The sequence below is a fragment of the Colossoma macropomum genome, unplaced genomic scaffold (assembly GCF_904425465.1).
Source record: "Colossoma macropomum unplaced genomic scaffold, Colossoma_macropomum, whole genome shotgun sequence".
NCBI lineage: Eukaryota > Metazoa > Chordata > Actinopteri > Characiformes > Serrasalmidae > Colossoma > Colossoma macropomum.
Window position 1 is genome coordinate 37,855,574 of NW_023494803.1, and position 14,803 is coordinate 37,870,376.

Sequence of the window (14,803 nt, forward strand, 5' to 3'; positions counted from 1 at the left end):
TCCTGCATTCTTGTATTTTCTCTTCCTTAAAGTCTGCTGATGATGTCTGTGTGGGTTTATGACCATTGTCCAACCTCACTTTATCCATTAGGATTAAACTGGCTGTTTCTGTTACTGTGAATGTAAGACTTCTTTTAGCTATGGGCTGAAATATCTACATGTGCTGTTTTTTGTGACATCACAAAAAACAATGAATACAGATGAGTAATTGATACATTTTGAAACTTTAATAATATTTACATACTACATTGACTTCATGTAAAAATGTCCATGATATGGGCCCTTTAATCTGAAAGTGATGATCTAACACCACTGAATAATAATAACGCATTCATTCATTTTCTTGTTATAATTCATATTGCCTATATTCCACATCTGTTGCATAAATAGTTCATGTCTATTCAGTGTTTTCTATTTAAATAATTCCAAATCTTAACAAAATAATACAATTGAATAAATTTGTGGAGGAATTTGAGATTTTATGGTGCACTTAATAGTTGTCATTAATAAACATTCAATAAAGAACCATAATCGAGAGTTTCACTTTCCTAGTAGTGTAATAATTCATAGTAGCTGCGGAATAATAAGTCTCAAGGTAACTGAATAGTAAGCTCAGTGTTTAAAATGTTAAAGGGCCCATATAATGGAAAACTGACTCTCCTTCGCTTTTTTCTAATCAAAGAGTTTGATATAGTATGTAAACATTGTTCCAATCTGTACAGTCCATATATGGAAACTATGCAGCCCATTTTAATTTAATTGTTTCTGTGATGTCATGAGAACCAACTCATTTGCATATGTCTGTCTATTCAGCCTACAGCAGTTTAGCTCCACCCTTTCACACTGAAGTTATAAGAAGTGTTTCAGCTTGCACAATACAAGGCAGCCATTCAGAACAAAGCTCATTTACATATGTCTATCATATAGAGATATAGAGGTTAAATCCAAGCAGGAAGGTGCAGTTTATGCTAAAGCCCTGCTTTAGGATGATATATTGAGACATATTGCTGCTTAGCTGGACGTTGAGGTGATGGGCAGTGCCCACTAACGCTGCCGTGTGTGTTTGTGCCCTGCAGCGGACGCTGAGCATGTGGATGCGGGAATGCCCGTGGCCGAGCTGCCCCCACATCCCCACACGCTGCTGGAGCCCAGCATGGCCGGCACGCTGCCCCCCGGCCTGGGGGACCACGACTTGCTGACCTGCGGCCAGTGCCAGGAGACTTTCCCCCTAGGGGACATCCTGCTCTTCATCGAGCACAAGAAGAAGCAGTGCCACGGCCTGACAAGCAGCCACGGCTGCTACGACAAAACGGTGGACCGCAGCAGCCCCTCTCCGCCGCGGGCCGAGCTGAGGAAGGTGGTGGAACCGGTCGAAATCGGAATCCAGGTGACACCCGAGGAGGAAGATGAGAGACTGTTGACGCCCCCGAAAGGAATTTGCCCCAAGCAAGAGAGCGGCCTGCCAGGTAGGTCCCATATTTCTCCCCGAAAAGCAGCCTGACTGTCTTAAAGGAGGCTTTATTATGGACACTGAGCAGCTAGAAATTATATTAGCAGCCTTGAAACTTGAATTTTGTTCATCTCAAAACATGAATTTTGTTCCACAGAGGGTCAGACACCACATAAGCAAAGCACTGTTGAGATTACTTAAGTTTTGAGGCAAGTTTTTGATGATTTAGGCATGCAGCACAAAGCTAGATAAGACAGGAGTATTAGTTTCATTTACTCGTTAGCTGGGTTAGCGTTTTTCCTGTGAAACAAATTAAAAAAACTTTAGACACTAAACATGTCTAGGCAGATGGATTATCTTTTAGGTAAGGGAGACATTACGAGATTTTTTTTTACCAAACTATTCCTTTAAACCTTTATCCCCCTGATAAAGGAGGCTTTAATATGGACAGAAAATACACTGAATAGCTAGCAGTTGGCAAAGCAACCATCTTAAAACATGAATTTCGATCCACAGAGTATCAGAAGCCAAATACGCAAGTCTGTTTGAGATTACTTACCATCTCAACACAGTTTGAGGCACGTCTATTATGATTTAGGCATGAAGCACAATGCTAATTAGGCCTATTAGCTTACGTGGTAGATAGCTTAGCCTAGTAGCTCCACAGCAAACCAAGGTAAAGAAGCAAACTTCAAAAAACATTGTGTAAAACTGATTTTTCTCTATCACTTGAAGGAGGCATTAACATGGATAGAAAATACATTGATTGGCAAAAAAACTGTCGTAGCAATTTTTTAATTGGGATTTTTAATTGGGATTTTTTTCCAATGAGTATCAGTAACAACATAATCAAGTCTATTTGAGATTACTTAACAAGAGTATGATGACCTAGGCATGCAGTTTTCACAGTGCTAGTTAGGAGTATTAGCTTCCTTTTCCTTATTCTTTGGCTTAACCTTGTAGCTCCTGTGCAAAAAAAACTAGAGAAGCATTATAGGTGGCTAAAACCGGTAGCGGCAACCATATTGAAACATAGTGAGTGACAGAAACCAAATAAGCAAGTCTATTTGAGAATATTTAATGAGCAGATTTTAATGCAGACATGCAGTTTTCACAATGCTACTTTGTAACATTAGCTTCCTTTACGTGTTAGTTAGCTTAGCCTCATAGCTCCTATGCAATAGACTGAAGAAGCAGGCCTCGGACAGCAAACATGTCTATTCAGATCTGCTGCAACAGGGAGGAATTTGTGTACATTTTATTTTTCACCAAACTATCCCTTAAAATCTTTAAAAAGGAGGTTTTAACATGGACAGAAAATATGTTGAGTAGCTAAAAATGGTAGCGCCAACCGTATTGAAACATGTTGAGTGACAGAAACCAATAAGGAGGTCTGTTTGAAAATATTTAATGAGTGTATTTTTAATTTAGGCATGCGGTTTTCACAATGCTACTTAGCTTAGCCTCATAGCTTCTATGCAATAACCGAAAGAAGCAGGCCTCAGACACCAAACTGTGTCCATGCAGATCTAGTACAGTTGGGCTAAAGATGAGCTTGTGTACATTTAATGTTTTACTGAACTATCCCTTTAAACCTCGTTATTTTACACCTGTACCGTTGCCACGAGGCACCGGGTCGGCGCACATGCGCACGCCGAGCCCGAGCCGCAGCTTCAGACAAAGGGAGATGCGCTCATTTCCCTCTGCAGGACTGTGGGCATCCTGTAGTGATTGTGATACTGCTCATCTGCGAGCCTCGAGAGAGATTGTTTTTTTCCTTCAGCTGATTTCATTAGGGGAGCCTGTGCCGTGCAGAGTGAAACATCACATTACCCAGTCAAAGCCTCCAAAAACCCCCTGAAGGACTGTGGTAGTTGAAACAAATTGTGCAAAAACGTGACAGAGAGAACTCACCCTACTTTTCATGGAGAAATCCAGCCTGAGCCATCTGCTTAAAAGGTGAAAAGCTCATTAAAATTCAAATACTCAAAATGAGAGAGAGGAAGAGAGAGAGAGAGAGAGAGGGAGAGGGAGAGAGAGGGAGAGAGAGAATAGAGTAGGATTAAAAGAGCCAGTTTGCTATTGAATAGGGGTAAAGAGGCAGTTTAGCTCGGTCCAGCTGCAGGGGGAGAGCTCCCTCTCTCTCTCTCTCTCACTCTCTTAGTTATCTTGCGAAAAACAGCGCAGTCAAGTCCCTCACAAAGCAGCCGGAGGGATCTTGGGAAATGGGCCTCATAAAATAATATTCCGGCTTGGACAAAGTTAGCACGGGGAAAGGCTTATGACACTGGCTCTGGTTTTAATAACCTCTTTTTTTTCTCTCCGCATTCCTTGTTTGTAGAGGTTTCTTGCGGCATCAAAGACAATTTATTCGGTGGCACACATTTAAATGGCCTTAATAATCAGGACTAAGCTAAATTAGTTAGAACCCCACACAGCGCCGAGCCCAGGCCGACCCACGGCGCGCACAGAGAGCCACCGACGGCCCTAATGACGAAATATGATGAAAAGGCTCGTCTCACATTTCAAAGTGTCCCGCTACATACCACTGAAGTGCTATCATTCGAAAGCTCAGACAGATTCGCTTAGTAAGAGCCACAAACGTGTCTCACCGGTTCCCTCACTGTGTGTGGACGAGCAGTTGTGATGTAGGCTGTTGTTTCGAGTTACTTTTTGATTTATGGCATGGAAGAATATCATGTTTATGTATATGTATGTGTATACAGGGGAGGGCAATATGAAGATGTTATTGTTATCATGCTAAATTTTGTCATGAATGCTTCTCTGAGTATTTTGTGGAGGTTGTCAAAGCTTAAAGAACACAGGTCAACTGTGTGTATCATTACAAAGAGAGCGTACTGAGTCCTGTTTAATAGGATTTATTGTAGAACTGTATTTAATGTTGACTGATGAGAAGCACTGTGCTTATTGATTTTCTAAATATGGTGGGTTTTTTATTTTGTTCCTCAACAACTCAATAAGCATCAGAAAAATGAAATATGAGACATATTGTGTATTGTGAATATCTTAGGTATTGTAAAGTTTTTTTTACTTCTCTCTCTCTGAGTGTGTGTGTGTGTGTGTGTGTGTGTGTGTGTGTGTGTATATATATATATATATAGTATATATATATATATTTTAATATATATATATACACACACACATTTTGTCTGTCATATAAATCAACTAATTAATATATATATATATATATATATATATATTAATTATGTATATATGTGTGTTTGTGTCTATACATATATATATATATATATATATATATATATATATATATATATATATATAATAGTTGATTTATATGACAGACAAAATGTGCACAAAAAATGTAAACTTTTTCAAATTTTTGTGTTATATGTTACTGTATCTATCTATCTATCTATCTATCTATCTATCTATCTATCTATCTATCTATCTTTTTTTTCAGCGGGCAAATACAATTTTCCTTGTATTCCGGGAAATATGAATATATATATTTAATACACAATACTCATATATCACAAAATCTATTTTTACAAACATGCCAAGTCATTCAATCTGTCTGGATTTTTAAAATTACTTTCATAATAAGCCAAATTCTATTTTAAACTGCTTTCTTAATAAGCTGTGATTTGAAGGGGGATAATTTTTAATCTTATTTAAACTTCAGCGTTTAAATAATGGCTTATTGAAATGAAAGATGAACATTTGCCTTCCCTGAATCATATTGCAGTTAGTGCGAGTAAATTTTACTCCTTTCATTAGTTCAGGTTTGGAGAGGGAGAGAATTCGCAGGCTGAGAGAATAAAGGCACAGATGAAATGTCCTCCGAAAATGATTAAGAAGCTTGAATGTCAGCTTGGGCGTGCAGCTAAACATGTGCAGGCCGCCTTGTATTCATAATTGCCTCCCAGCAGGTTAAAGTATTCTTTTATGCTAAACCTTTCCGCACCCATTTGTTCTCCACGTGAAATAGAAAATGACACGCTGAAAAACACTCTGCACCCCCCCCCACTTTACCCTGAATATAGCAGAGCTGTTCATACTCTCAGAGCACAGATCATTTTTCATAAATTTGTTTTTTTTTCCCTTTAATATATCCATCTGTCAGCTTCAAACGGAGAAACAGAGAGAGACGGAAAGAGAGAGAGTGAGAAACAGAGAGAGAGAGAGAAGTAGAAAAAATGAGAGAAGCTAAGAGAGAGAGGAAAAAAATGAGAAAGAGAGAAAAAATAGATATAAAGAGAGAAGAGGGAGAGAGACAGAAATAAATAGAAATAGTGTGAGAGAGGAGAGAGAGACTAAGAAAGAGAGACGGAGAGAAAGAGAAGAGAGAAACAGTGAGAGAGGAGAGAAACAGAAGGAATGAGAGAAAGAAAGCAGAGAGATTTGTAGAGACAAAGAAATAGAGGAGAGAGAGACAGAGAAGAGAGAGGGAGAGAAGAGAGAGAGAGACAGAAAGGGAAATAAATAGAGAGAGAGGTGTAGAAAAATTGAGAGAAAGAAACAGAGAAAGAGAGAGAGAAAAAAGATGATCATAAAGAGAGAGAGAGAGAGAGACGGAGAGAGAAGGGGGACAGTAAAATAAAAAGAGAGAGGAGAGGCAGAGAAACACAGTAATAGCAGGGAGAGAAAGGGAGAGAAGATGAGAGAGAAAGAGAGAGAGACTAAGAAAGAAAGGGACTGGGAGAAAGAAAAGAGAGAAAGAGCAAGAGAGGAAAGAACGAGAGAAGGAAAGAGCGACTAAGAGAGAGAGAGAGAGATAAGAAGAAAGAGAAAGGAAGAAAGTGAAGAGAGAGATGTAGAGACAACAAAATAGAAAAATAGAGAGGAGAGAGAGACAGAAAAAGGGAGGAAAGGGAGAGAAGAGAGAGAGAGAGAGAGAGAGAGAGAGAGAGAGAGAGAGAGAAGGTATTTATTTGTTTCTAAGTTTGATCTTTTCTCTCTCTGTCTGTCTCTGACATGTGAGCAGTGTTTTGACAGGCGTTAAACTGCGCTGCTTCATTCACACACGTCAACCTGCATCACATCATAACCTACACACACACACACACGCACACACACACACTCCTCCCTAGTCTTCACAAGCAGCTGGAAGAGGAGGGGCTAATTCTTGACATCACTTCCTTCAAAGCGTAGCTAAACAACTCAGTTTAAGGGATTATTTGCGGTTGTATTTGATTGACAGATCAGTCACCAGGGATATTCACTGCTGTAGTTAATACTTTAAGTGCCATATCACAGAAACAATAACATTACGTAAGCATTGTTAAAGTTTCAAAATGTACCATTTGCGTCCCCGTCTGATTTGAATGCTCTGTATTCACATATATTCATACTGAAGTTATAGGGAACATTTCAGCTCTAACTGCAAAGAAAGCTCATTTGCATAAATCAGTTTTAAAGGCACAATAACAAAAACCGCCTGTTTAATTCTGAGGGATAAAGTGAGGTTAAAAACTAAATATTTGATGTAAAAATGAATTATGACTCTTCTCGGTACATAAAACCACGCAAATGTTATAAGGGGACCTCAGGGAAAACATAAACTCATGAAAAATGTAAGATATGTACCCTTTAAATAAACAAAACAAATCCACATCGGACAGATGTTTATTTCAAATTGGCATTTGTTGAACGAGCAGTGAAACGTTTAGGCGATGCTACTGCGCTAAAACATCTGCGTTTTATTCATTTTACTGCATCTGTAACCCTACAGAAACACTGGCTGTGATGCTAACCCAGATAGACGGAGCTCCAGCTCCTACATATTAGAAATGTTAATGTAATCGGCGTCGGCAGATACGTACACAAAAAATACTGGATATTATGACATATCGAGCCCGTAGTGGTGCATCCTGAGAACACACTTCACAATTCAGTGGCATTTTTTTTGTTACTCTGGTGAAACAAGTGAATAATAAGTGTTTCCATAGTGATGTGAATTGCATTTTAAATGTGTGTGTATATGTTCGCTCGGTGCATCCAACTATAAAGGCAGTGAAGGAAAACACAGCAGCTCACAGAAAGCTCCAGTTCCACATGCTGACCAGCTACTATGGGGGCAGATTTTATCAGCGAAAAGAGACCAGCACAGTCTCTAACTGTATCGCTAGTGAGAAGTGAGGTAAGACAGGGTCGGCTGCTTTTTTACACATATAGTGATAACAAAATATGCGATCTTGAAGTCTTATAACCAGGAAAAAGTAGCAAATAATGAAGAAAGATATACAGCAATTACTCCAAGCCCCTCTCAGATAATCCCCCTCTTCCGTTTATTAGTGCCTGTGTGGGAAAAGTCAATGTTATCTGTGAGAATATGGGCCAGCCAGTGAAGAGGAACCACTCGAGGGTTGAATCCAATATTTCTCACCTAAATATCAGCAGGACACAAGCTTTCCTGCCACCGCACTGTATTGCCACTTAGCCGTCTTAAGTTCCAGCTAAATTTAATTATATTTAATAGCCCTAATTAAATAAAATATGACATTGCGCATAGCCGTAGGCTAGAGGAGTAGCTGCTGGGGACAAAAGGGGACGTCTCTGGTTGTGTGTGCGTGTTCGTCTCATGTATCTCAGCCAGGTTAAAGCTGCACTGATTAGTCTCAGTCACACAGTGAGGACGGCCTGGATGTTCCACTTCAGCCACTGTGCTTTAATGAGCAGTTCAGAAGAAAGCAGTATATACATCAGCTCAGTGCATATAGGGGATTTGAGAGGGATTTTTTTTGTTATGGATGAACTATTTCAGTAAATGAGATGTAAAGAACCTCTTTAAAGTTGAAAGAACCTCTACATAATGTAAAGGTTCTAGAAAGAAGCTCGAAGCTGGTGTAGAACCTTTTGGTTTCTTAAAAAAAAACCTTCATTTAATGCTTCTTTAATACACCGTATTTGTAAGTGAGAACCTCTTTAAAGAACCTAAACATGCTGTGAAGGTTCTGGGAGGAGTGCTTGAGTTAGTATTAAACCTATTCGTTATGTGAAGGTTCTTCAAATCCTTAAAGTTTCTTCACACTTCACAAATTTCGTAATAATAAAGGCCCCACAAAGGGTTCTCTGTGATTTCATAAAAGAACCCCATTTGGCTCCCTAAAGAACCTTTCAATGGATTTTTGTACATGAGATGTACAAGTATGAAGAACCTTTTTTAAAGTTTAAAGAACGCTGACATAAGGTAAAAGTTCTAAGAAGGCAATCAAAGTTTGTATAGAACCTTAACAAACATTTAAAAGATTCTTCATGCTCACAAATTTCTTGGAAATAAAGATGCCAAATAGGGTTCTCGGAGCCATAGAACAACCAATTGATTTCGTAAGATACTTTCAGTGTTCTTTAATGAACGATGCAAGCTTGAGGAACCTTTTTAAAGAACTTCCACATAATGTAAAGGTTCTAGGACAGAGACTTAAATCAGTATAGAAACTTTATATGAAGGTTCAATAAACATTTACAAGGTTCTTCACACTCACACATCTCTTTTCAGACGTGGCGTCGCTCAAATGGTTTGATCTGTGATTTTAGTCATGTTGACTGGACTTTTTATCCTTTAAAGCCTCAGTTATGGGTGATGATAACAAAAGCACTATATGAATTATTTCTTGCTTGTAGCTCATTGACTCAAGTGGTGAAACTCTGTATGAAGTGCAGATTCTAAACATTTATTTGTGGTTGTAAGGAGGAGGAGATGTTTTATTTTGATTAGAATTTGTGCAACGTCCTTCATTTTTGCTATTTCTTTACAATGATACAATCAGAAAAAATTAGAAGTGTCACTTTTAACCTGGTAATATGAAACAAAAGTCTGAACCTCCCTGGTAAAATTGCATTTTTGTTGTCTACAGAGTGCTTAAATAGGCATTTTTCAGTACATTTTAATGCATAAAATCTATTTATTTGCTGAGTTTAACATATTTGGAAAAAAAATAAAACAATAAATGTAAAATGTGTTTAAATTTTTGCACAGACCACATTTGTTTTATTTATTCCCCTTTTTTGTTAAACTTTCCCCCAGTATGTTAAAGTCAGCAAATAAACAGCAACTGTACAGTAATTGTACAGAAGTGTGTTCTCTGTAGAAAATCAAACATGTCATTTGACCGGGGGTGCCCAAACCTTTGCATACAACTGTGTAAAACAACAGTAACAGTACACAGTGATAACATGAGGGTTAATGTATGGAGGAACGCTTTAAAGCTGTGAGATCTTGTGACTCTTAAGCGAGCGAGTGGAGGCTGTAAATAGATAAATCAGCATGTTTGGATAAAACTGATTGTCCTGTTGTTGCTGGCTGTAGACCAGTCGGCTTTTTGGCAAGGATTATTTCAGAGATACGCACAGCAGCACTGGTGGTGGAGCTGTTCTGAAAGAGAAAGCATAAGGAAATCCCACTCAGCATCTCCGAAATCTAACTCAACTCGACACGTTAGTGAGTAACTGTTAAAGACTTGTCGTCTATTATTATATTCATGCATTGTAAGTGGAGTGGGCGGGACAAAAACTAAAAGTGGAGCCAAGCTGGAGCAGCTACTGTGGAAGCAAAGCTGTACATTATGCAGCATTTTGGGGTTGAATTCTGTGCTGTTCACTATGATGAAGCCCTTGTTGGTTAGTTTGTGTGCTGATTCTTGTCATGCAACTCTGGAATGATGCTACACTTGCGGTCGGCTTTCAGAGACACTGCAAAACGAAAACTTGAGAGCACACATTTCACAAAAAATTGTTTTGATTGATTCGGTCTGAGCCGATATGCCGTATAGATGGAGTTCCTTGAACTACGTTGATGAAAAAGCATCCACACGCTTGAGAACTTGGGTAAAAGCTATTGTTCATTTTAAGTGAAAACAGCAGAACGCGATGAGCTTCCAGACAGCATCAGATTGGCGCTAACGGATGCGCTAGACAGGTAGAAAGTGGCGTCTTCTGAATCAAAACAGTGGAAATAAAATCATCAGACAAAAAAGCTTTAATGTCGAATGTTAAAACTCTCTCTCTCTCTCTCTCTGCGTATCGCCATAGGAACGGCCACGTGCTGACATCGGCGGAGCTGTAGTTTGGGGAGAGAGGGCCTTGTTCATGTCAGTTTTGCGATGTTTCTCTCTCTCTCTCTCTCCCTCTCCCTCCCTCAGTGCTCGCCCCGGCTTGGCTGGCTCACAGAGCTTTACACGTCTAACAAGTGCAGCGACAGGGGGAGTTATTTCTGACCCTTGGCTCGCCAGATCGCTGTGGTGAATATTTCATGAGACATGCTATATTTATAAAGATATTTACCTCAAACACGCTCCGCTCTCCCCCAGCAGCTTCGCTCCCAAATCCCAGCCGCTCTCGCTCGCTCTCAAGCCGGGGCAGATCATCACCACCACCACCACCACAGAGTGGCCCTTAATAGTGTTAGTTAGCTTTAATAAACCCACTGGAGATAATGAGCGGACTGAATTATGTCAAAGCTTCCAGGCTCTTTTTTCTTTTTTCACTTAAACTATTATTTACTTTATTATTAATCATTTATCTTAAGGCGTGTTATGCAGTAAATACTGCATAGCTGTGGTTATATCAAAAGACCAGCTGCTCTTTGCACCTCATCACATCACATTAATACTCAATAAAGCTAAGAATGTCCTTTATTTCTTCTATAGAGTTATATTATTTAGTAACTGCTGTAAAACTACTCAAAACCTGCTATAACAGATGTTTAAATTTGGCCAATATTTCAGTCTGATATGATGAAGGAGGAGACCCTCACTTGCTCTGCAATAGTCCAGGATGGATGTTAAAGAGCACTATCTTCAATTTAAAGGAATGTACTGGCAAAATAAATCAGATTTAGACTACTGGTGCACATTAATATCGAAATCATATCAATATTGGCTGAGAGTTTTTAAAAAAAATGACCGATATTTCAAACCGATATTTGATGATGCAATCCAGAGGAGCAAAAAGTTTAGGTGACACTGAGCTACTTTGCTAAAATATCCATTTTGCTGCATTTTTAACTGTACAAAAAATCAATTCTATGTCAATTTGTATCTTCACTGGCCGAAAATGTAAACAAAAAACACTGGATATCAGCATTGGCCCATAATTCCCATATTGGTACGTGCTTAGTTCAAATCAGCCCTAAAGACATCCTTTTTAGATTGATTATCTACTCTAGGACCACTTCACTCTGTGTCTGGTATTGGTTCCCAGAATCTTTGCTAAAACATCACTGAAATTGGGACTGATCCCAAGATTGGACTGTCTGAGTCCAAGCCATGTTTTTGCTACCTGTTTTTGAGCTCCTGTCCAGATAGATTTCTATCAGAGTGTTTGCTAGAGAATCCATGCAGACCTACTTTGAGGAATATGTGTAACTGAGTAGAAGATTGTTGCCATGTGTGTGGGATATTAGCATGTCATACACACAGAGTGTTTTTAAAAGGGACCCTGTTTCTGGAACATGGGCACTAAAAATATGTCATACTGCTTGTAGCATTTCATTTTTGTAGTATTTTCTCTTATTTTGCTTCCAGTTTTTTCTCTCCTCTCCTTAATGAAATATCTGAAAGGGCACCATGCTGTGTGTGGCGTATACTGTCCTGTAAACAGAAAGGAGGAGGTTTTAGTACAGTTATTAAGCAGACAGTGCTTTGAAAACAGAGCTGGATGTAGGGAAGAATAAACACATGCATGCATATGTGTATACAAACAGACACAGATTTGGTTTTAGGGAATGTCAGGACATAGGATATGTATAGTTTGTCATTATTGACACTGAAAATGACTTGTAAATGTACGAAAACAAGCACAAACAAACACACACACATACACACGCGCTGGAGCGAGTTCACAAACACGATCACAGATATTTTAACCCTCACTCGGTGCGGAGGACATCTCAGTTGAGAGTGCGTGTCTGTGTCTGCAGACGCAACACGTTCGCTCAGAGCGCTCTTCAATAAGTAATGATGCAGCGCGGGCGCGGGCACAGCGATATTGAAAACATGTTTCCATAATATGACACACATGCCTTTTTCCAATTAAAATTCACAAAGGCCTGGTGGGGGGACGGCCTGGTGCCGGGGCCACGCCAGAATCGATGTGAGGAGATTACGTGGTGAGGTGAATGTGCGTTTGATTTAATGTGCTCTTTTAGAGCCATTATTCCTGCTGGTCTTCTTGTTTTTTTGTTGTTTCAATAAAGCCAGGAGAGCCGGGACCAAGCAGCCGCTTTTGAAGTGGTAATTGGCCACTTTTGTCTAGTTATCCGTCTATCTCTCTCTCTCTCTCTCTCTCTCTCTCTCTCTCTCTCTCTCTATCTCTCTCTATCTCTATCCATCCCCATTCTCTCTCTCTCTGTATCTCTCTCTATCCATCCCCATTCTCTCTTTCTTTCTCTCTCTCTCTCTCTCTCTCTATCCATCTCCATTCTCTCTCTCTCTCTCTCTTTCTCTCTATCCATCTCCATTCTCTCTCTCTCTCTCTCTCTCTCTCTCTATCCATCTACATTCTCTCTCTCTGTTTATCATCTCCATTCTCTCTCTCTCTATCTCTCTCTATCATCCCCATTTTCTCTCTCTCTATTATCCCCATTCTCTCTCTCTCTCTCTCTCTCTCTCTCTCTCTCTCTCTATCTTTCTCTATCTTTCTCTATCCATCCCCATTCTCTCTCTCTCTCGCTTTCTCTCTATCTCTCTCTCTCTCCCCTCACTCTCTCTCTCTCTCTCTCTCTCTCTCTCTCTCTATCCCCATTCTCTATCTCTCTGTCAATCTCCTTTCTCTCTCTCCTCTCACTCTCCCGTTTCTCTATTTTCTCTTTTTTCTTTTCTTTTTTTCTTTGCTCTCTCTCATCTGTCTGTCCTCTTTCTCTACTCTCTCTTTCTCTCCTTTCTCTCTCCCGCTCTATCTATCCATCCACATTTACTATCTCTCCCCTCCTCACTCTCTCGTTTCTCTATTTTTTCTCCTTTTTTCTGTCTCTTTCTTGCTTTTCTTTCTCTTTTTCTCTCTCTCTCATCTGTCTGTCCTCTTTACCCTCTCTGTCTCTCTGTCTCTCTCTCCGTCTCTCTCTCTGTCTCTCTCTCTCTTTCTCTCTCTATCTATCTGTCTCTCTGTAGCCCCTTTCTTTTTTCTTTTTCTCCCCTTTTTCTCTCTCCTCACTCTCTCATGTTTCTGTTTTTGCTTCCTTTCTCTCTTTCTCTCACTCTCATCTGCCTGTCCTCTATCTCTACTCCCTGTCTCTCCCTCTCTCTCTGCCATCTTTTCTCTCCTTCATCTTCTCTCTGTCTTTTTATCCTTTTAGCTATTCACACTCTCTCCCTTCTACAAAACTGTTCTATTATTATTATTACTATTGTAATTATTACTATTAGTATTATTTTTTTTTATTGTCTATTTTTATATTTAATGTTTCAAATAAAAGATCATCATGCTTCACTCGATGTGAAGGTTATGAGGATGTAATTGGGCCAAAAAGGCTCAGCCTAATGTAGCTGAACCCAGAGAGGGAGATGGAGAGGCAGTCAGAGGTAGACTGTAGATTTCGGTTCATATTTCTTGGCGTTGCGATGCTCGGTGCTGCGTTTAAGCCTGCGAAAAACATGTAAACATGGCGGAGCGGCTGTTTTAAGTGACATGTCTGCTAATCGGCATCTGATTGCGCAGCCTTGGCTCTCCTGCCTGTGCTAAGACATCCTCCCGCGGAGATTAGATGGCCTTACACATCGCTACACTAGTTCCCTTTGGTGAAAACATACTTTAATTTCTCCCTCCTGTGTGCTTAATCCACAACTGCTCTGAAATTCAGCAAAGTGCTACCTTTACTCCGGGCTTCAAAATGCTTTCCAAAGCCTCGCTCTTGGGCTGTGTCCAGCAGCAGAAGGAAGAGCAAGGAAAGAGACAGGAGAGAGAAAGGAGGAGAGAGAGAGAGAGTGAGAGAGTGAGTGAGAGAGAGAGAGAGAGAGAGAGAGAGAGAGAGAGAGAGCAAAACAGTTTTAGCCATTAATAGAGCGTAAAAAGCGAAAGCTGCATCTATGTACTTCTTAGCATCTTCAAATCCTTTTCAGATTTTTGCCTCGTTGCTTTTTTCAGTTAATCACTTTGCATGCACTCATTTAAATATTAAAATTTTCTTTAATCATCAAAGGCAGGGAGCCTCATGCATATTCATATCTTCAGCACCCCCCAACACCCCCCCTCGCACTTTCCCCAGAATTACAGGTTCATTACCTCGCTCCAAAGCCAAACAGTCATTACCAAGAGCCAGCTTTTTAATTGCTGATGCCTGGCCATCATCGCCTTACCGCTCAGATTTAAAGTTCCATAAGAAAAAGAAAAAAAAAAATAAATAAAAAAAAAAGAAAAATCCCAAGTTTAAAATAA

The 14,803-nt window shown here is 39.7% G+C and overlaps 1 protein-coding gene across 1 annotated transcript in view; it reads left to right on the forward strand.

Moving 5' to 3' along the window:
- Positions 1 to 14,803, forward strand: part of bcl11ba (BAF chromatin remodeling complex subunit BCL11B a) — a 68,789-nt gene that overhangs the window by 17,271 nt on the left and 36,715 nt on the right. The window contains exon 2 of the mRNA XM_036593514.1: positions 1,077 to 1,466. Coding sequence (XP_036449407.1) covers positions 1,077 to 1,466 — 390 coding nt within the window. The remainder of the gene's footprint in view (positions 1 to 1,076; positions 1,467 to 14,803) is intronic.